Below are 25550 nucleotides of genomic sequence, written 5' to 3' on the forward strand. Positions count from 1 at the left end.
CTCTCTCTCTCTCTCTCTCTCTCTCTCTCTCTCTCTCTCTCTCTGGGCGTTCCTAACAGCATTTAAAGAAACACTTATTTCATCCTACAAGCAAACCTGGCTTGAAAATGTACAAGGAAGTGAACGTTTCTCTCTGTACAGAACCTTCAAATCAACCCTAAGATTATCCAACTATTTAAGTGATTTGAAACATATTAAAGCTAGAAATCTTCTGATTAGACTTAGATTGGGAGTATCTCCTCTGAAAGTGCATCGATTTCGCTTTAATTTAAATGCAACCTCCGCTGATTTATCTTGTCCATTTTGTTGTAACAGTGTTGAAGATGAAGTCCACTTTGTTTTAGTATGCCCTAAATATGCCGAGTTAAGAGAATATTATATTCCACGAAAATACACTAGAATCCCATCATTGTTTAAATTAACCATGCTGTTTTCAAACACTAGTAAGCCGCTATTGCTACGTTTTTCTACATTTGTCATGAAGGCGCTTTCCATTCGTAATCCATAATCCGTAAACGAAACAGGGCGATACAAGTAGGATGTTCTTGTTTTTGTTCAATATGTGCATTTGTATGCTGGTGCTTGAGATGTGCTCATCTCCATGAAAAGGGCCCAAGGCCTACTCATTAAAATATTCAGACTCAGACTTCAGACTTCAGACTTCTCTCTCTCTCTCTCTCTCTCTCTCTCTCTCTCTCTCTCTCTCTCTCTCTCTCTCTCTCTCTCTCTCTCTATCATCCCCATCATTAACGCACATTGCACCCCCCCCCCCCCATTGTCTCTCTCTTACCCACACCCCTGCTCAACAATCAAGGCAAACATAATGTATACATCTTTAACATCCCTCACTATCCGCATTTTTTGTCTTCAAAATAAAGAGAAGAAAACAAATTCACAGAACTAGACCAACACAGTAGCAAACATTCTTTACCACGCACCACAGTTTTTCCTCCACATTTCCTCAAACCACCACCCTCCTATACCCCACCCCCCTCAATAAACACATACAAGACACAATGTATACCGTATACCTTTCGGAGTTTCAACTTCGCTCATTTCCAGCACACTTATTGACGACGTCGGCTCCTTTCTTTCTCGCTTTGTACGACACCGTTACCGTCGTTTTGCAGTCGTTCCGACACCACACCTGCATACAGGTGACGTGAGAGCAAACAGGTACGCTGTCATTATTACTCACTCAGAGAACTTACAGGTGTTAAAGATCAAAAGCTCAAGCGCTCCACAAGCAGAGAGGACATACGCCATAAACTGCGGCTTGATAGATCGCGGTACGAGTCAAAGAGAAGCCATGGCACTGATCTGTGATAGGACATTTCCTCACACAGGGACAGCCATCCAAACGGATCTTACGACCCTTTGATACATTTTTGTGGCTGTTTCTGTTTGCCACCACCCCACCCCCCCCCCCTCCCAACAACCCTCCCCCCCACCCCCCACCCCCCACCCCCCTCCGTAGCTCTGAAAGCTCTGAGAGCCACTCGCCAGAGGCTCGTGTCTCCCGATGATATTCATCCGCTGGGTCTTGACTGAAATACAAGCCATATAAAAAACCACTCGTGTTGTAACCTATACATACATGTAATACAAAACCAAGTGGAACAGGGTGAACAAAGAGGACCTGAAAATGAGCATAAGTTATTGAGGACAGTCGGAAGACGCATTGCACCTGCGTAGTTGAAAACAATCGTACACATATTTTGCCAATTGCCTTTGGATGTCGCCGTCAGTAAACAAAGAACTGACTCTTATTTCATCACTGCCGGCTAGTGAGTCTGAACATTTACTATCCAGAGAGAAAACTTTACTAGCCCAACCAACAATTTGTGTCAGCAACGTTACTCGCATTTGGTGAGTAGAAGAACATTTCTACTCGCCACTTTCAGGCCTGGTCCGCCGACCACACTATCTCAGTCTTCAACTAGCATGTCTTTGTAATTACCGGTAGTAACCCACACGACCCCAAAAGCAGCTTAGAGTAGAGGCATACCCAGTTGTTTTGCTAACAATTACAAAGTATTTTAAGTTTACAAAACGGACCACCATAAGAGGAATGGTTTATTTTTTTAGGCTGATACCTACTTTGAAATCATCGCCTTTGTTGGCCTTTCAGAAAGGTGACGCGCGCACACGAGAGGAAGAGTGAGTGAGTGTGCGTGAATGTGCGTTTGTCCGCCCGCCTGCACGCATCTTAATATATATACATTATATGTCTAAAAGAGTTGTCAAAACCACACACATACACACAGTAATGTGAACACTTTCCTTCAAAAGCAGGCCGGCGATGTTGAAATTCATGTCTTCTTTGTTCCACCTTTTCAAACAGACACTCGAAAAGCACGCCAAAAGGATCATTGACCCCGAGCGAACTTTCACCTATCCATCAGCCCGTAGACAGGACCTCTATATCTTGTCTGTCCACTTCGTCCCCTGACGTCGGGGTCAAAGCAGTCATGCATGGCCAACAGTTCATTGACCGTGTCTCAGTCAATGGCGCGAACGCCGCAAACAAGGAGAAGTACTGTGTTCGTTGGTTCACACCACTCGAAGTCCTAAATACAATTACACATACCATTACCTACATGTTATTAACCTGTAACCGGTGTGGATTTTTTTTAAACCTTGTTTTGTATTTTACTGACCTTCGCTTGCATTTAATTTTCAACATCTCGTGTGCAGTTGCAGATATGAGTTTGTTCTAACCTCATGATACATGTACCATAATGTGGAAAATGGCGGAATGAGTTACAAATATAATCATGGGTGTAAACATGTAGCATCGAACCTCAGGGAAAGTCAGCAATTTACACAAATGTGTGTTCATAAGTTTTGTCCAGTGTATGACAGCTTACTGACAACCTTTCACATCACAGTAGGGCAATAACTTTTCAGTCCCACCGTTTTGACGTAGCCCTAAACCTAAGTTATACAATCCTTTGTTCACCTCTTGTTAAATTTAAAAAAAAATTGCTACAAAGATCTCACCCGCAATTAATGTTCATAATGCCGTAACTCTCCCACTCACTACTGTTCGCTTGCCTCACACTGATGTGACCTCTCATATTTGAATAATTCTTGAAGGACCTTTGCTCCCCTGCTACTTTTCCTCCCCTCATATTCGTGTGATCTCTGAGATTTTTCATAATTTCATCGTTTTTTCGACCCCTACCGTTTTTCCTCCACATACACGTACTGAATTGACTGCTCTCATTTTCATAATTTCGTAGTCTTTCGACACCCGCCTTGTCTTCTCCTCTCAAACCGGCCGATTTGACTCCCAGCACTTTCATAATTTCACAGTTCTTTCACCCCTGGAAATTTCCACCGATCTTTTCTCACAACCACGCTAAGGGCTGTTTACACTTGAATAATTTGTAAATTACTTTCATCTTGAAACCTCCCACACAAATCATGCCAGCCTATTTTTCAATTTTAACGACCAGGTACTACAAGGGGGACTAATCATGGTGGTACTGACATTTACATTGAAAATCCCAGCCCATTAGCGGGACCATGCCAAAACCATCTGTAGAGTGCTTCTCGCCCGATGCGGCTACTTGAGGCGAGGTGATTTAATTGATTTACTAAAGCCTGACATCGCCACTTCAGTAGCGACGACCGGCCGCTGTCATCTCATGCAAATTTGATTGGGGTTGTCCTATTTCCGTCGCGTCTGATATCTTTTTGCATACACTGGTTGGTTGGCCGCTATCATTCTTTCTCCCAATCTCTTTGTTTCTTTCTTCCTTCTTTCACACTGAATTTAAGAACACTTTGTGCCCATTTGCGTTGCGAAAGCGAACACCAGTATCACTACTGACTGATCAAAGCAAGACAATCTTTGATCAACGTTCTCCTTGATGCAAGTTCAGAAACAGAAAGTGAGTCATCCACTTGGATACTCGAGAAACTTCACACACGACAAGGATCTTATTGTGTGGAGTAGTTAGAATATTTGTAACAAAAGGAAAAGGAACGAACAGATGGGAGCATGAACTAGTTAATTTTTGCCCTTACACTTACAGACATCTGTTCCTTTAAAAAAAAAAAATCAAAACCTAAGCACTAAATTAGAATAGAGAGAAAAAACGAGAGAAAGAGATGGGAGAATGCTACGACGGCTTACTAGTGCCAAAACCTGGGGTTACCCATTATCACGTGATAATTACTAATTAACGCTGTCAGTTACTGTTTTCACTCGTTAGTTACTCATTTTCAGTATTCACAGGATAATTAGTAATTTTCACGGGAAATTGACTAATTTTAAGTTTTGGCACTAGCAATCCGTCAGGAAGTGAGCCAAAACTAAAAATTAGTAATTAACAGATGAAAGTTAGTAATTTTCACGGGAAAATGAGTAAATTACTAATTTTCCCTTTAAATTACAATTATGAGGTTTTGGCACTAGTAAGCCCTATGACGGCTTACTAGTGCCAAAACCTGAGGTTACTCATTATCACGTGATAATTACTAATTAACGCTGTCAGTTACTGTTTTCACCTGTTAGTTACTCATTTTCACGGGAAAATAACCAATTTTTAGTTTTGGCACTAGCAATCCGTCAGGAAGAGAGCCAAAACTAAAAATTAGTAATTAACAGGTGAAAGTTAGTAATTATTCCAGGAAAATTAGTCATTTTCCCTTGATAATTACAATTATGAGGTTTTGGCACAAGTAAGCCGTCATAGAATGCACCATAGTTACTTTCTGGCCGTACAGTTACAGACTATAAATTTGTCTTGCCCTCTCTTTTGAAGCTTTAAGACCAAAGGACATCTTTGCACCAAAGATGACCCCTTAAACACTCCTGGCTGCGTGAAACAAAAACGTATACAGTGGAACCCCCGTTTACAGACCCCCGTTTTCAGATCATCCGTCTTTCAATTTTTTCTCTCTCTGTCTGAAAATGTACCTCCATTCCCATTTAAAGACCAGATGGGGGAGGTCTTAAACAGAAGGGTGTGTGTGGGGGGGGGGGGGGGGAAGGGCACTGTACCTATAAATCTGTGTTAAAGTAACCTGTGAAAGAGCTCTCGAGACCTGTCCAGACAGGTAACTTCTTCATCAAAACAAAGGCGGGCGGGGCCTCCACAGTACACGACACAAGCAAGACACCGGGTCGCTTCACGAGGCAACTTCATCATGTAACGAACAGGGCGAGTGACGTGACAAGCTGGGCTTACAACTACATTATGCACAGACCTGTTATGGTGATATATATATACTGTATTCTGTACAAGGATGTATACTAGCCTAGTTCTCGTCACCCTTCGTTATTATTTCATTTGTCTGTTGAAAAGCCATCTTGAGTTTGCGAATTTTCAAAGAGAAATAAAGAGGAAAAAATACCATGAATATTGATACATGTACTAATTTTTGTATTTACCCCCAGAAAAAAAATCTGTTTCTAATCAAGAAGACACTAAATTGCATTTCAAGATCGTTTCATATATTTTTCAGTTGTATTCATTCCTTAATTCTCGGTAGTTTATATAGATCAAAGCTTTTAACCATAGATAATGCTCTAGTGTTGTGTATGCAGCAATGCCATGTGTGTGCGTGCACAAGGACCCAAGGCCATAAATTGTGAAACATGACACTGTGAAAATGATGTCTCCAGATTTAGAAAAGATATATAATTACATGTACAACACGGATAAAAAAAAATGCACGCTAAGGCAAAAAGAGTGTGTACACACACCAAACACTCTGTATGTGAGCAAGTGTGGGGGAGAAAGAGAGATCAAGAAACTGAGAAGGAGGGGGGGGGGGAGGGGGGTGATACTCATGACAAAGAATGTTTGCATAAAAAAGAGACAAGGGTAGGGGCATAAAAAAGTAACCAAAGCGTTGGCCCCCAGTTAAGGCCGGTGAGCAAACACATCACCACCCAGCACCTCATCCCATACCCTGCTTTTAGCCACTATACATACATATTCATGAGCAAACTCACAAGCGCCATCGGGTGGTGTAGATCAATTGAATAAAGAGAAAAGTAATGAGTAAAGATTTACTTTGCTGGTGCTCGCGTTCTTTTCCAAACACACTTTCTGTGGGGAAATGCTGTGCAAATGCGATACTGCCACTCAGTCTGGTTAAAACGCAGTGACGCAAATGTAGCCATTTTATTTCAGGCGAGGGGTGATTCGGTTTATCCAATTCAAATCAAACCGGTTGGAAAGAAGCTGAATACACAATTGTGTTGAAAGGTCTACAGTGTTGTGCAGATGTACTGAACAGTAACTATGTATCTATCAGTATTCTGGTCCTACATGTGTAAGAATAACATTTACCCAAAAATTGCATCCACGGTCCTGATCTATAGCACCAGCAGTGGTTTAGTCGCGGTAATACTGGTATTTAAAGTTTAGTTCATGTTATGAAAGTATACCTTACTAGCTACTGAAGGTTTCATTTTCACAGTGCAACAGCAACATGAAAAAACATGTTTATAAATTGTAGAATCTTCCTTCAACAGTACAAAAGTTAACAAAGCCTGACATCTACTATATAATACTGGTAGGATTTTCGGTGGTTTTTCGATTCCTGTGACCAAACCGCGCGGATTTGTGCCTTCTCCTTCGGTTGCTATGCCAACGTGACCCAGGAAATCGATTCCGCTAGGTCCCGACTTCCAATTTTGTCCACGAACAAAGTTTGAAGAGGTTTGTCTCGCAAATTTGAGCAGACAACAGTGAACTTTGACCTGAACTTTGACATCGCGGCGAAAGAGATCTGTGATTGGTTCTTCTTCAACTTTCGGTTCGACTAAACACGCGACCGCACCTCAGACGAACCTAGCTGTGTGTTTTATTTCTCTACCCCAGACGAACCTAAAATAATAAGAAGATAGATAGATCTGTTTATCTGTTAATGGAACTCCAAAATATTCCATAGATTTGTTTACTAAATAGTTCGAAACATTATCACCTGATAAGTCGCCGTATAACCTTATAGGTTCCAGCGACTAAATATTTTCCCCCGGTGCAACCATAGACATGTACGTCATCATGATCTCCCCTTAATTTGACCGTTATTTTGGCTGTCTTAGTGAAATGGTAAGATATATCTCTATGTTTTTTACATGTAAGTGTTCGGAAAAAATACAGTTATAGCAGTTATGTACAAAAATAAGCAGCATATGCTCTTTTCGCCAAAGTAAAGTCCTTTTTTCTTCTGGTTTCTTATATGTGTCACAGCACACCGCAAGCTTTTAGGCGAATAGCAAGTGAGTGGTATATATATATCATCAATTTTATAGTAGGTAACGGTGTAAATTAGTTGCCATGTTCATGTCCATTATACGTTTTCCATATTCCATATGTGTCATTTAATTGTGTGTTGCTTGATGCCATGTATGTATGTGTATGTGTGTGTGTGTGTACATGACTTTAAATAAGCATGGATTGGATGTGTGCACTCGATTGTGTGTGTGAACCATGTATATATTTTCTGTTGTCAATTACATATGTTATACTATGCGTTTGAATCATTAAGTATTTTAGACGTCATACTTTTTTTCGTATCTTCACGATGGCTTTTTACCCGTTTAAATTTTAATGCTTCCAACTTTCAAAGCGCTGCACGGCTGGGAAGAGATGCGCACTTTTATCACTGTTGTTCATGTAGACGTAATCATGGATTTATGCAAACGTCATACCTGCTGTATTTTATTTTGTTTGTTTGTATAGTCGCGTGCGGTCGCGCAGTCTTTTTGGTCAGTTCCGATTACCTCCCATTGATGCGAAAACCTATATGACTGTTTTTTGTTATTTTTCTCTCTGTTAATTCACCAGTGGCTATGTAACATGTGTTACAGAATTGCACCGGTGTAAGGGTTAACATTTTATTTTTCACCAAGAGAATATAATTCATTATATGCGGGATAATGTGCGGGGGGGGGGGGGGGGGGGGTGCAAACAACATTTTCACAACCTTATAGGTTCCAGCGACTAAATATTTTCCCCCGGTGCAACCATAGACATGTACGTCATCATGATCTCCCCTTAATTTGACCGTTATTTTGGCTGTCTTAGTGAAATGGTAAGATATATCTCTATGTTGTTTACATGTAAGTGTTCGGAAAAAATACAGTTATAGCAGTTATGTACAAAAATAAGCAGCATATGCTCTTTTCGCCAAAGTAAAGTCCTTTTTTCTTCTGGTTTCTTATATGTGTCACAGCACACCGCAAGCTTTTAGGCGAATAGCAAGTGAGTGGTATATATATATCATCAATTTTATAGTAGGTAACGGTGTAAATTACTTGCCATGTTCATGTCCATTATACGTTTTCCATATTCCATATGTGTCATTTAATTGTGTGTTGCTTGATGCCATGTATGTATGTGTGTGTGTGTGTGTGTGTGTACATGACTTTAAATAAGCATGGATGTGTGCACTCGATTGTGTGTGTGAACCATGTATATATTTTCTGTTGTCAATGTTGTCAATTACATATGTTATACTATGCGTTTGAATCATTAAGTATTTTAGACGTCATACTTTTTTTCGTATCTTCACGATGGCTTTTTACCCGTTTAAATTTTAATGCTTCCAACTTTCAAAGCGCTGCACGGCTGGGAAGAGATGCGCACTTTTATCACTGTTGTTCATGTAGACGTAATCATGGATTCATGCAAACGTCATACCTGCTGTATTTTATTTTGTTTGTTTGTATAGTCGCGTGCGGTCGCACAGTCTTTTTGGTCAGTTCCGATTACCTCCCATTGATGCGAAAACCTATATAAGAGGATAGATAGATCTGTTTATCTGTGAATGGAACTCCAAAATATTCCATAGATTTGTTTACTTAATTTTTAAAAGATAAGTTCGAAACATTATCACCTGATAAGTCGCCGTATAACCTTATAGGTTCCAGCGACTAAATATTTTCCCCCGGTGCAACCATAGACATGTACGTCATCATGATCTCCCCTTAATTTGACCGTTATTTTGGCTGTCTTAGTGAAATGGTAAGATATATCTCTATGTTTTTTACATGTAAGTGTTCGGAAAAAATACAGTTATAGCAGTTATGTACAAAAATAAGCAGCATATGCTCTTTTCGCCAAAGTAAAGTCCTTTTTTCTTCTGGTTTCTTATATGTGTCACAGCACACTGCAAGCTTTTAGGCGAATAGCAAGTGAGTGGTATATATATATCATCAATTTTATAGTAGGTAACGGTGTAAATTACTTGCCATGTTCATGTCCATTATACGTTTTCCATATTCCATATGTGTCATTTAATTGTGTGTTGCTTGATGCCATGTATGTATGTGTGTGTGTGTGTACATGACTTTAAATAAGCATGGATGTGTGCACTCGATTGTGTGTGTGAACCATGTATATATTTTCTGTTGTCAGTTACATATGTTATACTATGCGTTTGAATCATTAAGTATTTTACACGTCAAACTTTTTTTCGTATCTTCACGATGGCTTTTTACCCGTTTAAATTTTAATGCTTCCAACTTTCAAAGCGCTGCACGGCTGGGAAGAGATGCGCACTTTTATCACTGTTGTTCATGTAGACGTAATCATGGATTCATGCAAACGCCATACCTGCTGTATTTTATTTTGTTTGTTTGTATAGTCGCGTGCGGTCGCGCAGTCTTTTTGGTCAGTTCCGATTACCTCCCATTGATGCGAAAACCTATATGACTGTTTTTTGTTATTTTTCTCTCTGTTAATTCACCAGTGGCTATGTAACATGTGTTACAGAATTGCACCGGTGTAAGGGTTAACATTTTATTTTTCACCAAGAGAATATAATTCATTATATGCGGGATAATGTGCGGGGGGGGGGGGGGGGGGAGGGGTGCAAACAACATTTTCACAAGCACATAACCAACAAAATGACATCGCATGCGCAGCACACAAAGTGCGTAGCACGGGTACCACTAGTTATTTACAAATGCTGAGTAATTTGGAGTCATATCTCTCTCTCTCTCTCTCTCTCTCTCTCTCTCTCTCTCTCTCTCTCTCTCTCTCTCTCTCTCTCTCTCTCTCTCTCTCTCTCTAACACACACAATCTTTCAGTGACAGTTTCACTGACACACTCTCATTCTCTCTGTGTCTTTATTCCTCTATGCTCGCTTAGCCACATAAATATTCTAGGAATTTAATCTCAACATGAAAATCACCATCACCACCATCTCCTTCACATGGGAGGGTGTATTCTCACTCTCACAAAACTGCACACATGTAGACATGTACATCTATTCAGCCGCCAGTGAATGAGTGACTCAGTGAACGCTTGAGGTAAACAGCTGACAGGTCACCCCACGACCAAGCTCCACCCACTACAACAAACTGGCTGTATTTAGAGCGAATCCAGTCGCAGATGCCCATGATGGGGGAGGTGACTGATGAGGGAGGTGACGAGGGAGGGGGTTTCAACCTCAAGCTCACACAAGCAGAGACGAAACCATGGCAGCAGTGTTTGCAAAGCCTTATATGGCTACCCGTTGTTGCTGTGGCAGAGGTTGGATAAAAGTATTGACATACGCTTTTGTGGTCTATTTTGTATTGTGCTCAACATTTATACCACTATATTTGCGCACAGTGGTTTGTAAACTTGTATGTACTTCCAATACACAATACATATTTACTTGATGATTCAATTGATGAAGTATGCATGATCTGTGTGTTCTCATTTGTACTTTAATTCAGAGCACAACATTTTGTGTTTATTTTGCATAACACTTGCCTATACTTCTCTAATAATTATCAAAACAAAGTATTTGAAATAATTTTTTTCTCAAATAAATCCATTTGACATATATATATATATATGCATGATGATGTTATTGCTTCGATCTTGTGTTGCTGATGTTTCCACATATTGCACTAAAGTCTTCACATAATATTAAATGATCAGTAAACCTTTCCCGAAAACAAAAACAAAAAACTGTTGTTTCTTTCAGTTGCCCCGACCAAACAATAATGAATGGCATCATTACAATTCCCTTTGAGTGAGGAAAAGGGAAGGGGACGGGTAAGAAAGGGGTAATGAAGCTGAAAGGGATACAAAATTTGGCTGTCATCAAGTGTGAGAGGAGCATTATAATATTACATATATTCAGCTGGATGTAAAAGCTGTGAATTCTGTGTATGGTTTTTTTTATGGTGGGTGTGGCTGTGTTTAAAAAAAAAGACTAGAACAGTAGGGCATGTGGAAATGAGGTCAAGTGTACTGAAGGGGGAGAAATATAATATGTAAACACACCTGTGGAAATAATAATATGGGTAAGAGGCTGGATTTGTGTGGTTTTAAGAGGCTGGACTTGTGTGGTTTTATAATTTAGACCCAGTGCTTGTTGTACCCTTATTTACACTTAACTTGGGTGTGCAGATGTTTTCTTTGTGATCAGTTTTAATTTCGGTGTCGGTAATGTAACATCCGCGAAACCCGACTCCTCGCAGAAGGATGTCAAAATGAAACAGAAAGTAGACTTGTCTTTCGTAAGTACAACATGTCATGCAGCCTGCAGTCGTTCAAAACTGGACAAACATGCACAGCAAACAGAAGCAGCTATTTTCGTCAAATCTCAACGCTTCGGAAAAACTTCAATCCAACAGGACAAACACACTGAGCACTTCTACTTTCACTCCAAAACATTGCTCCTACCTGCCGCAGCTTTTTGAAATTCTTAAACGCCTCTTGCAGGTTCTTCGCTGAATTTTCTGGCATCGATTCGCCGAAATCGACCTCAAAAGCTTCAGCAACTTTTGAGGGTCCTTGACTCTGAGTGTCTTTCACCAAATCGGAAGTCGTATCAAGTTTGTTATCGTCTTCAGCCGCATGAATGTCTGCTTCTTCAATGTCGGCTTTGGCGGCCATTTTGGACACACACACCGCGGCGCCAGCCTGACAGCGTTCCAACAGCATTTTGAGCCATTCAGTCTGTCAGTCACGTTCTCTGTTCCACGTGTCAAGACGGCTACAAAAGAACTAGAACCCTCACAACCTGTCTAGGTGCCACGCGAGGAGGTGGGGGCAGAAGCACCCATACAAAACCACGCCACTGGAATGTGCTTTTGTTTTGAGCGGGGCGCCTTGGAAATGGCAAAACAGTGTCACAACAAACTCTGCCATTGGCAGCTGGAATCGACTCTGACCAATCAGCGTTCGGATGACATTGAAGACGTCCGACGCCGGAGAAATGTAAACTTTACTCGAGGAGGACGATTGAAGGGACGGAACTCCTGCTAAAGAACTCTCCGCATACGTTGGGTTTCATTATGAGTTTCAGTGTAAAACAACATGTGGGGGGAAAACCCTAACCGCACTTCAAGAAATAAAAGAGTTGCTTGTAAAAAAAAAAAAAAAAATTGTTTTAAAGAAACCCCAATTAAAACAGCACAAATGAAACAATTATTAGAGTCAGTGTCGGCTAGCTCTGGATGAAAAAGAGCCCAACACGCCGACAATGACGACAAAACAGACACACACAACAAAAATGAAATGGCATGAAATAAAACGAAAAGCCGGCTTACAGTGTCATAATCATAACAACAATAAACAGTGACAATTTGGTCGCCAAATAAACGCTGCCAAATTAAGAAAACAGACGTTTCCACCCACAACAGGGTCTTCCTCAGACTGAAAAGTGTATAAACTATGACTTCTGTTGCACATGTTTATATTGTGTAGTGTGACTCCTATCATTCTTTTCCTCACTGAGTTCCCTGAGTCCGGTGACTCAGTTATGTGTGCATGCAGTGTGCTTGTGTGTGTGTGTGTGTGCGGTGTGCGTGTGTGGCGGCCGGTGCCGTGTGTGTGTGTCAGTGTGTGTGTGTGTGTGTGTGCGCGCGCGCGCGCGTGTGTGTGTGTGTGTGTGACTGTGTGTGTGACTGTGTGTGTGTCAGTGTGCGCGCGGGTGTGTGCGTGTTGCCGCTCTGTGTCTCACCTTTCTGTATTTTGGGTGTCTTGCAGTGTCACCGACCTTATGCAAAAATGTCTGCGTTCAGTTCAGTCTGTTCATCAGTGCGACAGTGGCTTGTGAGTAAAGATGAAGTCTTGGTTAGATTTTCATTAGCAAGACCCGACTAGCGGAAACGTCGTTTTCTGCATTTGTTTGCACTTAGTTGGTGATTTCATTATCACTGTTCCTTGTTGTTGCACTTTGAACGCAAACTGCTGTAATCATTCAAGCCAGCAAAAACGCAATTACCTACAGCTTTGAGTCAATCAAATCTACAGATGTAGATATATAGTTTTAAAATAATTTGTTGGAAAACAACAACAACAACAACTGCAACAACAAAGCTACAGTCGCCAGGAGTGGCATAATTTCCTTACAGAACCAGTTCTGATCAGATTGCGTCTGAAAATATCGATGCTGTACATTAGCAACAATAATGATGCATTTTGACGTGAAGTACTGCGTAAATGAACAATTCTGATGAACTATTCATAAGGCGCTTCTACTGTAAAATAGACTGCTACCGGATCGATAAGAATGAGATGATGAAAATCGTAAAAATACTAATACGCCGTTCTAGCTAAATGAGATGATAATGCAAAGCATACAAATTGGTTGTGCGTACATGTAGTTTCAAGTGCAATGTCGCACAAAAAGCACTAACAAACTGCGACAGAACTGTATATTTGGCCAGATACGAGAAAAGCAATAATACAAAAGGTAGAACTTATAGCTCACCGTTTGTATCACTGCTTAACCGAAGAAAATGCCAGGAGATTATCCACTTCTGTGCATGTTTGTTTTACGTACTGTGTGTGCGACGTGGAAAATAAACTGTGGCCCGGCAACAAAGACAACGGGAACAAAATCTGACTCTGTTTCTGTTTCATTTCACTTTCATTTTGTGCTTTTATCTTTTGATTAAGAGTGAAAACCTTTTTCGTTCTTTCTGTCTTTAGTTCTCTTTCTTTTGAATTACAACAAAAATTACCTTTCGGGTTTTAAAGAAGGCCTTTCTATGTTCTATGTTTCCTCATATGAGTGTGTGTGTGTGTGTTGTTATTTTTTCTTTCTTTCAGTGATTGTGTGATCCTATTGATCTTGTATTTAATACTGGTGTTGTGTTCTTTTCTTGTAATGCTGTTTCACAGTATCAGTAGCAAACTGTATGTTGGATATCTTGCCAATGCCGTAGGCCACTGTACATTTTCCGTGAATAAGAACACAAAAAGACATAATTCGGCAATACACAAAGAAAAGGAAAACCCAGCGTCTACCTCTTTCAACTCCTTCAAAAGTTCATTTTACAGGAAGGTATTTCATATTCTCCTCGATAGCTAACAGTAGAGATAGAACTTTTCCCGACAGCAAAATGAACTGATGAAGCGACACGGTAAAACGCAAGGTGTTCCTTTTAATGCTTTCGTGGCTTGAGTAGGAGAAGGTCGGGCCTAGATCTGCTGTCAGAAAATTCAAAGAGGGTGGAATTTTTTGCGCGACCCGAACCCCTACCCCAAAACATTGAATACATTTTTTATAATTATTTTCTCAGCTTCAGCCATCCAGCGATTACTCAAGCCTCGAATTGTCCAAAGACAGAGAAAGTGCAAAACATCAAAAAACAAAACTTACCTTTGGTACACGATTTTAGTGTTGAACTGATTTTTTTCTTTTGTAATGAAGTTATTTCATGAGCATCAAGTCACACACACACAAACACACATACAGGCATGTACGTACACAGTCATGCACGCGCACACACGCACACACACACACACACACACACACACACACACACACACACACACACACACACACACACACACACACGCAGGCATGCACACAGTCACAGGGCCGGACCAAATGAGTTGTAAGGGGGGGGGGGGGGTTCCTCCTTTTTTTAGGGGGGCAAATCAGCGAAGTGGCGAAGCATTGACTTTAGTCCCACATGCTAGATGTCGAAAAAACCACTCAAATTACCTGCCCTTAGTAGGGTGGTAACCAAGCTAAAAGCGACGCCATAGCCGTTGCTATGGCCTGACCTTGCTCGGTTACCCATAACCCCCTGCGCACCACGTGAGCGCCAGCATCCGTAATAATCATTCGAGACTATTAATCAAACAAACACCCCAAGGACATAATCCAGCGGGGATGGATGGGAGGGTATTAACTATAAGAATTGGGTAAGTATATTATATTAAATCAAAATTTAATTAACAATTTTCGATTTAATCACATATTCTTACTCCAATTCTTATGAATGCAGATTCCTCCTAAAGGTGGAGGGAACCTACTTATGTCCTTGTAAGAACCTGCCCTGCAGCAACTAAAACCAGCAATGAACTGGAGCCGTCTAGCCGCGTGCAGGAGATATCCCGAAGATAGAAACCGATGAACACATCATCTGATCTCCAGTAAGCCGTTTGCAAAGCTTCGCCTAGGCGACCAGAACGCAACACGGCAATAAAGTAAGCACAAAATCTGTACCCGAGCTGTTGGCAAACCTCGCATAGACGAGAGGAACACCACCAGCCAGAGAAGAACACCAGACTCTGGACTCCCGAACGCCTGCGCGAACTAGGGGGGTCTGGGGGCATGCTCCCCCGGAAAATGTTTGAAAAACGGTTAAAATCTGTGCAATCTGGTGCATTTTGGGCCTTGTTTTGAGGGTTAAGAGCAGCATTGTTTTGGTGCTAAAACTAGTAAAACAAAAAACCCACTCAAAGCAAGGTACATGCTTTTTCCAGGGGTGGGGTTCCGGAACCCCTGGAACCCCCCCCCCCCCCCCCTGGGTCCGGCCCTGCAGTCATGCTCGCGCACACGCACACGCACGCACTCATGCACTCACTGACGCACACATACACACATGCCTTCACACACACACGAAGAATACATAAAACGCACATGGGCACGCGCACTGTCAAACGCACGCAATGTTAACCGTCTTGAAAAAAGACCGATTACGGCGGTAACGTTATCAGATGAATGAAATAATGTAGAATTAAGTTTATTTTTTATTATTAGGATATTACTGGTGTTTTTTTTTTAAATAGGAAAATGCTATTCATGTAAATTCAGACCTATTGATCGAGTTAATTGATAAGAGTCAAGTTAATACAATATCTGCATGTTTCTGTATTTCTTCGAGGAAAAAAAGTTACTCACAAAATCCCAAAGTACACTTACTCGTCACTTCCCTCCAGTATGACGTCATGTTCGTCAAACGTCATCAGCGGAAAGAGCAGCTGCGCGTCGCAGACCTCTGTGTGTCAGTTCTCGAGCTTGCTGAAATCAGAAAGAAAAAGTGTTCTAATATTTGACAAATCTTTTAAGAAACGTATTTCATGCAACCGTGAAGCAACTAGAAAATTGCACATGGCTGTATGTCTTTGTGCCGAGAGGTTCAAACAGTGTGAGAGATCGTACTAGGGGAAGGGCTCCTAATATGGACCACTTTTTGTTTCATGCTGATAACTCGCTTGTTTTCTTGCGAAGAAGTTTCATTTTGTGTTTGGTAGTCCTTCTCTCTTAGGTTAACCGTTAGGCTGAATGAGAGTGAAATAGCTTTGATATACATTCAGAAAAAATTAAATAAAGAAAATATCACAAATGTTCCATATTAGCAGCCTGGGCGCCTAATATGGGCCAGTGAAGTGACCTTCACGAATCACTGTAAAAAGCCCCCTATACTTCAAAATAACATGATACAACTTAGTGTACAAGTCAGACTAATTAAAATATGCTTTAGATTTATCTGTTTCGGGTTGATGAGAGCATTATTTGAAGCACACCAGAAAACTAAAGAAGCTTATCAAAAACAAAGTGAAAATAAGTGAAATTATCAACTTCCACGAAAAGAAGACTTTTTTTTTTTTTTTTTTTTAAGTCTCGAGGGCTAGTTATAGGTTATTTCAGGCAAGCTTCTTAAGGGTCTTCTTGAGGGTCGGGGGTGAATGGGTTGGGTAGGGGTGGGGGAAGGGAGAGGTGGAGGGGTTTTAAAATACAGAAATATATTGTATGGAATGCAACACAATGTGCATTTAAGGAATTACATAAGGAGAACTCAAAAATTACAAAATTACATTGACATAGTTATACCTTTCATATGGGAGTAAAGTTGCTCAAATCAGCTACACATCTGTTAACACTGGTACAAGACATTTCATTCACGAATGATGTGTGAACGTGACTGTCTCTTAAACATTTTCACTGAAGTTGCATTTCTTATCTGTTGAGGGAAGGAGTTCCAGAGAAACGCTCCCGAGAAGGCTAAGCTCGATTTGTAGAGGTCTATGCGAGGTATAGGAGGGAGAGAGAGAGAGAGAGAGAGAGAGAGAGAGAGAGAGAGAGAGAGAGAGAGAGAGAAAGAGAGAGAGAGATAGCGGGAGAGAGAGAAAAGAGAGAGTCTGGAGTCTGGAGTCTGATCTGGATGGTTTATTGATTAGGCCTTGGGCCCATTTCAATTCGGGGTGTACAAAGTTTCAAAATTACATGCTTCATGAATAATAATCATAATAATATTAATCATAATAAAAATCATCATCATCGTAATGACAGTCGACATGACGACAGTGGAAACAGGCATTTACAACAGCAAAACGTTTGAAAAAGGACAGTAATGCATCAACACAAAATCCATTCTCTGTCACACTTCACCCATGTCTCTCTGTCATCCTTCCGTCCATCCATCCATCCATCCATCCATCCAACCATCCATCCATCCATCCATCCATCCAGCCATTAGAGAGAGAGAGAGAGAGAGAGAGAGAGAGAAAGAGAAAGAGAAAGAGAGAGAGAGAGAACACAAAAGAGAGAGAGAGAGACAGACAGACAGACAGACAGACGGACAGGCAGACAGAGAGAAAGGATGGGTGGTAGAGAAAGGATAGGTAGGGGATGGGGGAGAGAAATACACAAACATGTTCGCAGACAAAGAAAGAAAGAGAAAATCTCTTTCTGACCTAGAACATGATGATCAGGGCATCAGAAACATTTAACATTTTCTTTTTGTGTCACGAACACACAGAAAAGCAACAAAACGATGAATTTAAACACAGGAACGTGCCTTTTTACGCTTCTAGAATAGAAACGACGCACACAAAAAAGACAAAGAAATGTCAAAATGTTGATCACCTGTGACGTCACAGACCTAGTTCTGTTCGATGTGACCTTATTATCGATCAAAAATCATCGTATCCTATCGTAAACACTTGTTTCTGTGAGACAATTACTAACCAATTCTAGCTACTTGGTTCTAATCGCAACAAGTACCATGCCTTCTCACACACAAAAGAAATTAGGTCGAGTGCCTTGTCACACTTTGCTGAAAATAACAGGGAGAGTGCGAACGTGTTAAGGCAATAATTGCGTTATTACCGTCGTGCGATTGTTGTCATTGTTGTACAAAAAGAGATAAACATCATTGGACATTTGTTCTTCTTCGTTGTACAATGTTTGTGTTCCATCGAAGGCAGTAGAGATTGTAAGAGTTGCGCACCAAGGTGTGTGTGTGTGGTAAAGGGTGAGAGAGAGAGAGAGAGAGAGAGAGAGAGAGAGAGAGAGAGAGAGAGAGAGAGAGAGAGAGAGAGAGAGAGAGAGAGAGAGAGAAGGAGAGAGAGATTAAATCATATTGTCTTTACCTCTCTGTCTATCACTTCTCATCTCCCCCTCTCCCTTCCCTCTCTCAAGTATTAATCTCCGACACGCGCTCCCTGCATTCAGAACCTGATACCCCCTTTCAAAACGTTACAGGAGCGTTTTGCCCGAGTGCACAGTGTTTCAAGACGTCAATGTAGAAGAAGATTTTCTCACCACCAAAGCCAACAAAACGCACAAAAAGAATGGGCAAGGCAGGGCGCACTCATACTAAAGACATCGGGGAGTACCCCGACAAAGAGAGAGAAAGTAGAGGTTGGCAAAGGTTGGGGGGGGGGGGGGGCGGGGGTGGAGAGGGGGGTGTTGAGGGTCGGGGGTGAATGGGTTGGGTGGGGGTGGGGGAAGGATCGGGAAGGGAGAGGTGGAGGGGTTTTAAAATGCAACTGTATGCTAAACTGTCAAAGTCCTGCGTGGGCGTATAACGAAGGGGATTTTTACTTCAAGGTACAGTGGAACCTGCCCCGTTAAGCACCTGTTGATAAAGACCACCTGCCCATTACGACCACCCCAAAGAATCTCTGACGAGATTTATTCTTCATAATTCACCTCTCCATAACCACCACCTGTTGATTAGCACTATTTTTGGTTGGTCCGGGCCTTGCGTGGTCGTTATCGACAGGTTGGACTGTACTTTCCTACTCGTCTAAACGACTGTGACCACTATCACACATCTATCCAGCCTTTAGCCTGTTCAGCGCGGTAGTGGTTTCGCTGTGCTGCATAGCACGCTTTTCTGTACCTCTCTTCGTTTTAACTTTCTGAGCGTGTTTTTAATCCAAACATATCATATCTATATGTTTTTGGAATCAGGAACCGACCAGGAATAAGATGAAATTGTTTTTAAATCGATTTCCAAAATTTAATTTTGATCATAATTTTTATACTTTTAATTTTCAGAGCTAGTTTTTAATCCAAATATAACATATTTATATGTTTTTATAATCAGGAAATGATGTAGAATAAGATGAACGTAAATTTGGATCGTTTTACATAAAAAAGAAAAATTATTACAATTTTCCGATTTTTAATGACCAAAGTCATTAATTAATTTTTAAGCCACCAAGCTGAAATGCAATACCGAAGTCCGGCCTTTGTCGAAGATTGCTTTACACAAATTTCAATCAATTTGATTGAAAAATGAGGGTGTGACAGTGCCGCGTCAACTTTTACAAAAAGCCAGATATGACGTCATCAAAAGTATTTATCGAAAAAAAGAACAAGTCGCGTAAGGCGAAAATACAATATTTAGTCAAGTAGCTGTCGAACTCACAGAATGAAACGCAATGCCATTTTACTCGTAGCATCGTCAGGCCACCGCTCATGGCAAAGGCAGTGAAATTGACAAGAAGAGCGGGGTAGTAGTTGCGCTAAGAAGGATAGCACGCTTTTATGTACCTCTCTTTGTTTTAACTTTCTGAGCGTGTTTTTAATCCAAACATATCATATCTATATGTTTTTGGAATCAGGAACCGACAAGGAATAAGATGAAAGTGTTTTTAAATTGATTTGGACAATTTAATTTTGATAATAATTTTTATATATTTAATTTTCAGAGCTTGTTGTTAATCCGAATATAACATATTTATATGTTTTTAGAATCAGCAAATGATGGAGAATAAGATAAACGTAAATTTGGATCGTTTTATAAATTTTTATTTTTTTTTACAATTTTCCGATTTTTAATGACCAAAGTCATTAATTAATTTTTAAGCCACCAAGCTGAAATGCAATACCGAAGTCCGGGCTTTGTCGAAGATTACTTGACCAAAATTTGAAACAATTTGGTTGAAAAATGAGGGCGTGACAGTGCCGCCTCAACTTTCACGAAAAGCCAGATATGACGTCATCAAAGACATTTATCAAAAAAATGAAAAAAACGTTCGGGGATTTCATACCCAGGAACTCTCATGTCAAATTTCATAAAGATCGGTCCAGTAGTTTAGTCTGAATCGCTCTACACACACACACACACACACGCACGCACACACGCACATACACCACGACCCTCGTTTCGATTCCCCCTCGATGTTAAAATATTTAGTCAAAACTTGACTAAATATAAAAACACATCCGAGGATATCATTCCCAGGAACTCACATGTCAAATTTCATAAACATCGGTTCAGTAGTTTGGTCTGAATCGCTCTACACACACACGCACAGACAGACAGACAGACAGACAGACAGACAGACAGAGACAGACAGAGACACACACACACACACACACACGCACACACAACATGCACGCTCGCACGCACGCGCACACACACACACACGCACACACACACATACACACACACACACACACACACACACTCTCTCTCTCTCTCTCTCTCTCTCTCTCTCTCTCTCTATCTCTCTAGCTCTATCTCTCTCACACAAACACACAGGTTTAGCATCATATGTCCCTTCTTTCTGAAACATTAAGACTTTGAATTGCCCGGTGGAAAAAAACTCTCTGAATTTCTTTGCTCAGAAAAAAATTTAAAACGTGAAATTTGAATCTCCCTTCACTGATTTAGAAGCCTCTTCTTTTGGGAAGCATAAAGGCTTTTCCTTGCTTGGACAGAACTTATGGATACGGGAAAATTTAAGTGTCTCTTTCGCGGGTTTAGAAACCCCCTTATGAAGCATTCGGACTTGCAAGGAAAAAACGTATTCAGCGAGGAGATTAGTCATACCAAAGGTGTTATCAAAGAAGAACACGCGTGCTTTCCGTGTAAATACATGCAAGTGTTTGCTACATTTCATGTTTGAATTTCACACGCTTGCTTCAATGAGGGCAAAGCAGGAACGAAAATAAGATTGGATGATGTCTGCTTATGCAAGTTATTCCCCTTGCCCGAGCTCTCCCTCACCTTTCCTCCAGAAAACAATGTGCAGACCATTCTACAGAAAAAAATAGACTAGTAAACCTTTTCTTCACTTTTTCCTCTCCCCTTTTTCTTCAGTTTCTTTTCCTCTCTCTCTCTCTCTCTCTCTCTCTCTCTCTCTCTCTCTCTCTCTCTCTCTCTCTCTCTCTCTCTCTCTCTCTCTCTCTCTCTCACCTCCTTGGGGCGGCATGGGGCATGCCTCCCTCCCCCCGGTAAATGTTGATAAAAACAAGGAAAATGGAGCAATCTGGTGCAATCTGAGCCACGAAACTTCCCCTAATACACCTTCCAAAAAGTAAATTTAAGAAGACAAATTTGGATCAAAACAAGGACAATTGACCGATCTGGTGCAACCTGAGCAAGCAAATTACCCAACTACTTTCCAAAACCGTCACTTAGAAGACAAAGGCCGGCTCCTAGGGGGGTCCGGGGGCAAAATGTTGATACAAATTAAGGAAAATGGAGCAATCTGGTGCAATCTGAGCCATCAGGTTTTCTTTGTTTTCAAATTTTTTTTCTCTCTTTTTACATTTAGTCAATTCAAGTTTTGACTAAATGTTTTAACATAGAGGGGGAATCGAGACGAGGGTCGTGGTGTATGTGTGTGTGTGTGTGTGTGTGTGTGTGTGTGTGTGTGTGTGTGTGTGTGTGTGTGTGTGTGTGTGTGTGTGTGTGTGTGTGTGTGTGCAAGGACGTGCATAGTGTGTGCAAGGACGTGCATATATTTATACGTGTCTTTTCGGCTGTACCGGTATAAGTACGTGGACATGTCTTCAGATATAATTTTAACTTAAAACAATCTTTACACATTTGTGTATTTCAATATCATTAGGCAATATAATATAGGCATTTTCTGGCAACAATGCCATTTCATAACGAATATATAATCAGGTTAACAAAAATAAAGATCATGTAATTAATTAAATATGTTGGGTGGATCTGAACGGAACTTTACGGCTTACAGTAAATAAAGGCCATCACTTTATATGATCTTACGAGTTCTCTTATGCAAAGGGAAATATTACTTGGAAACAAAAATATTCATTTGCCCGGGAACTTTTTAATCCAGTACCTGAAAACACAAACGCACAAACATACGCATATATATAGGCACACACACAGGCACACACACGGATACAGACAGATTAGGTAAGCCTGCATGAGCCTAACGGGTATTGACTATTTATATAAGCCACCTTCGATTAATTAACACGCAACGAGCTCATTTACGAAAAACGCAGCAGCCAGATTTTGCTTCAGGTACAGCAGATGAACAGTATACAATTAAATCTCCACAATAAATAAAGAGAATGTAATGGTATGGGTAGATAAAACTCAGAAGAACATTATTAGGCATCGGGTAGTGTAAGTGTTAAAGAGTCCTGTCTCAAAACGAAACAGTTCTCGTGGGAATTTCAGGAAAGTAAAACATATAAGAATTTTTTTATTCAAAACTGTAAAATTTGCTAAGCTATATACCTGTAGGTCACTATGTCCTAACGCCGACAATACGGACACAATTAACGCTCTGAAAAACATGCATACATTTTTAGCACTCCCACAAAAGCAAGCATTACGTTGCTTGCATAAGGAAAAAGGTTTGCTTGCTTTGAAACCTGCGCTACCTCTCTTTTCATGCCACCCGGTCCGACAAGACAGCGTCAACACGAAAAGCAGACGACCAGATATCCATCAACTAGGCTACAGTTATACACACGGACTCACCTTGTCAGTAAAAATGGAAGAATATTCTTCGTCCGTTGAAATTTTGTCAGTCTTTCTGCTGGATCGTGTTCTTCTTTCTCTGTAGTCGGTCTGTCTTCCAGGCTGTTCGTCCGATGTGTCGATCTTGGGTGGACGTCTGCTGTTCAGAAGCAGACGACCCGAAGTTTCGCTCCAGTGAAGCGCGCATCATCTGCTATTGACTGGGCCACGTGACTAGGCTGATTGCTAATGGCGGGAGGGGATGCAGACGTTTTGTTGGTTCTTCCCCTCGTGAGCCTACAGAAAATTGAAAGAGAAATGGGTTCAACGGTCGATCATCAGGGCAGGTGAAACATTAAAATGGATCTGAAAACGAAAAGGGGAGAAAAAGAATTCAATTTTTTAAACTCAGACATGAGTTCCCTGTAAATATTTAAAGAAAAAATCACAAGGAAATCCTGAAAAAAAGAGGAAATAGAAATACTACTGTTTCTCTTAACCATGAGTTTTCGGTGACAACACTGAGAAATTCAAAGCAAGTAGAGAAACGAAAAAAAAAAAGAAAAAGCTTTCAGTTTTATTCTCGAACAAGCGTTTCCCGGTAAAACCGGAGTGAGCTGTTTCGTGGCATATTTTAGCAATCATGATGCTCTCACGCCAAGCAAAAAAATTAAAACCTCGAAAAAACGCGAAAACTATGCAAAAATAGAACATTTCTTCAAAGATTTCAATTTGAATGATCACACTAAATAAAATTCCTTGTTTAGTTTCCAAATACTCATATCTTTTCATAAAATGTATTGTTTGAAACCAAAACGCGTTGCTACTAAGTTCTGTGTCGGCCTGAGGATAAACGATAGCCATGTAAGGACTTACTAGAAAGACAGCAAGGAAGGAAGGAAGGAAGAAAGGAAGGAAGGAAGGAAGGAAGAAAGGGCGAAAAGGCGAAAGGAAGGACGACAGGAAGCAGAATGACAGGAAGAAAGAGAGAAAACAGAGATATAAATGTATGGTTACACTGAACTAAAATGCAAACCAAATATTATCATAAAAAAGAGTAAAAGCCCAGCTTTTTTTTCCAGCAGAACAAGAAAAAGTTGAAAGACAAAGATGGGAGCATAAAAGAGACACCAGTGGGAAAGAGAGAGAGAGAGAGAGAGAGAGAGAGAGAGAGAGAGAGAGAGAGAGAGAGAGAGAGAGAGAGAGAGAGACAGACAGAACAGGCAGACAGACAGACAGACATACAGACACACAGACAGAAAGAGACAGACATAGAGAGTGAGTCAGAGACAAAGACAGAGACAGAGAGAGAAATGTAGAGACGAAGAAAGAGGCAGACAGACAGACGGACGGACAGACAGACAGACAGACAGACAGACAGACAGACAGACAGAAAGATGGACAGACAGACAGAAAGATGGACAGACAGACAGGTAGACAGACAGACAAACCAGGAGAAAACCAGTGGCAATAAGACAGTACAGGCAGGCAGACAGGTAGATAAACAGAATGAAAGAAGAATAAGAATAAGAACAAAAGAACCCTACTTACGCACTTTTTCTAAGTGAAACACGGACCAACGAAACTAGCTTCTCTACACAACTGCATATTGTCTTACTTTGAATGGTTGGACTTGCACAAGGGGAAAAACCCACCGACCAAAGAAGACTGCTAACGTCACTGCAGACGAATTAAACTTTTCCTTTGATAGTTTCATGAGAAAATCCATATATACTCGTTGTCATATAAAACAAAACATTGTAGATCAAAAAGTCCATACAAACAGGTCACAAAACCACATCAGCCAAACCTTTTTCTCAAAATCCATAAGCAAACATTAGGAGCCTGCATTGTGATCAGAAACCGACGCGGTTTACTCTCCATTCAAGCCAAATTTTCAAGTGCCTGAACTAACACCCGACGGGCAAAAGTACTTTGACAAAAAACTTGCGAACTTTTGTAGCACCAAGGGACAATATTTTCACCCCCCCCCCCCCTTCTCTCTCTACGCCCGACTCGATTCATCATCAAACTACCACCATGATGGATCCACGCCTTTCGCAGAGCAAGGGCGTTGTTAAGGACGCCCGTGCTGTTGTTAGGGACTCTTTTAGGACTACCCTCCGTCTGGGAGTCCAAAACCTGGCCAAAGATAGTGCATGGGACCTTATAATCAATATGGCGTCGTGTTTCATTATTGTTTCTGATAAAATAGTAACACAGATATAGCTCGACTGTGTTTATTTTGGAGCATGTGTTTGCTCGCGTCTTTTTTGCAATTTAAGGCATGGCGAAAGAACGTGCTGTTATGGACATGTCTGTGAGAAAGCAATTCTTTTTCTTCAGTGTTGTACTTTTGTTTTTATGAGA

General features: G+C 40.9%; 1 protein-coding gene across 2 annotated transcripts in view; it reads right to left on the minus strand.

Annotated features, from left to right (window-relative positions):
- The window catches only part of LOC138978463 (uncharacterized), a 110758-nt gene extending 98573 nt beyond the window's left edge, over positions 1 to 12185 (minus strand). For both annotated transcript variants that reach the window (XM_070351206.1, XM_070351205.1), the window contains exon 1: positions 11653 to 12185. In XM_070351206.1, coding sequence (XP_070207307.1) covers positions 11653 to 11913 — 261 coding nt within the window. In that variant the 5' untranslated portion in view covers positions 11914 to 12185. The remainder of the gene's footprint in view (positions 1 to 11652) is intronic.
- Positions 12186 to 25550: the final 13365 nt, after the last annotated feature.

This window comes from Littorina saxatilis, linkage group LG10 (assembly GCF_037325665.1).
Source record: "Littorina saxatilis isolate snail1 linkage group LG10, US_GU_Lsax_2.0, whole genome shotgun sequence".
Lineage (NCBI taxonomy): Eukaryota > Metazoa > Mollusca > Gastropoda > Littorinimorpha > Littorinidae > Littorina > Littorina saxatilis.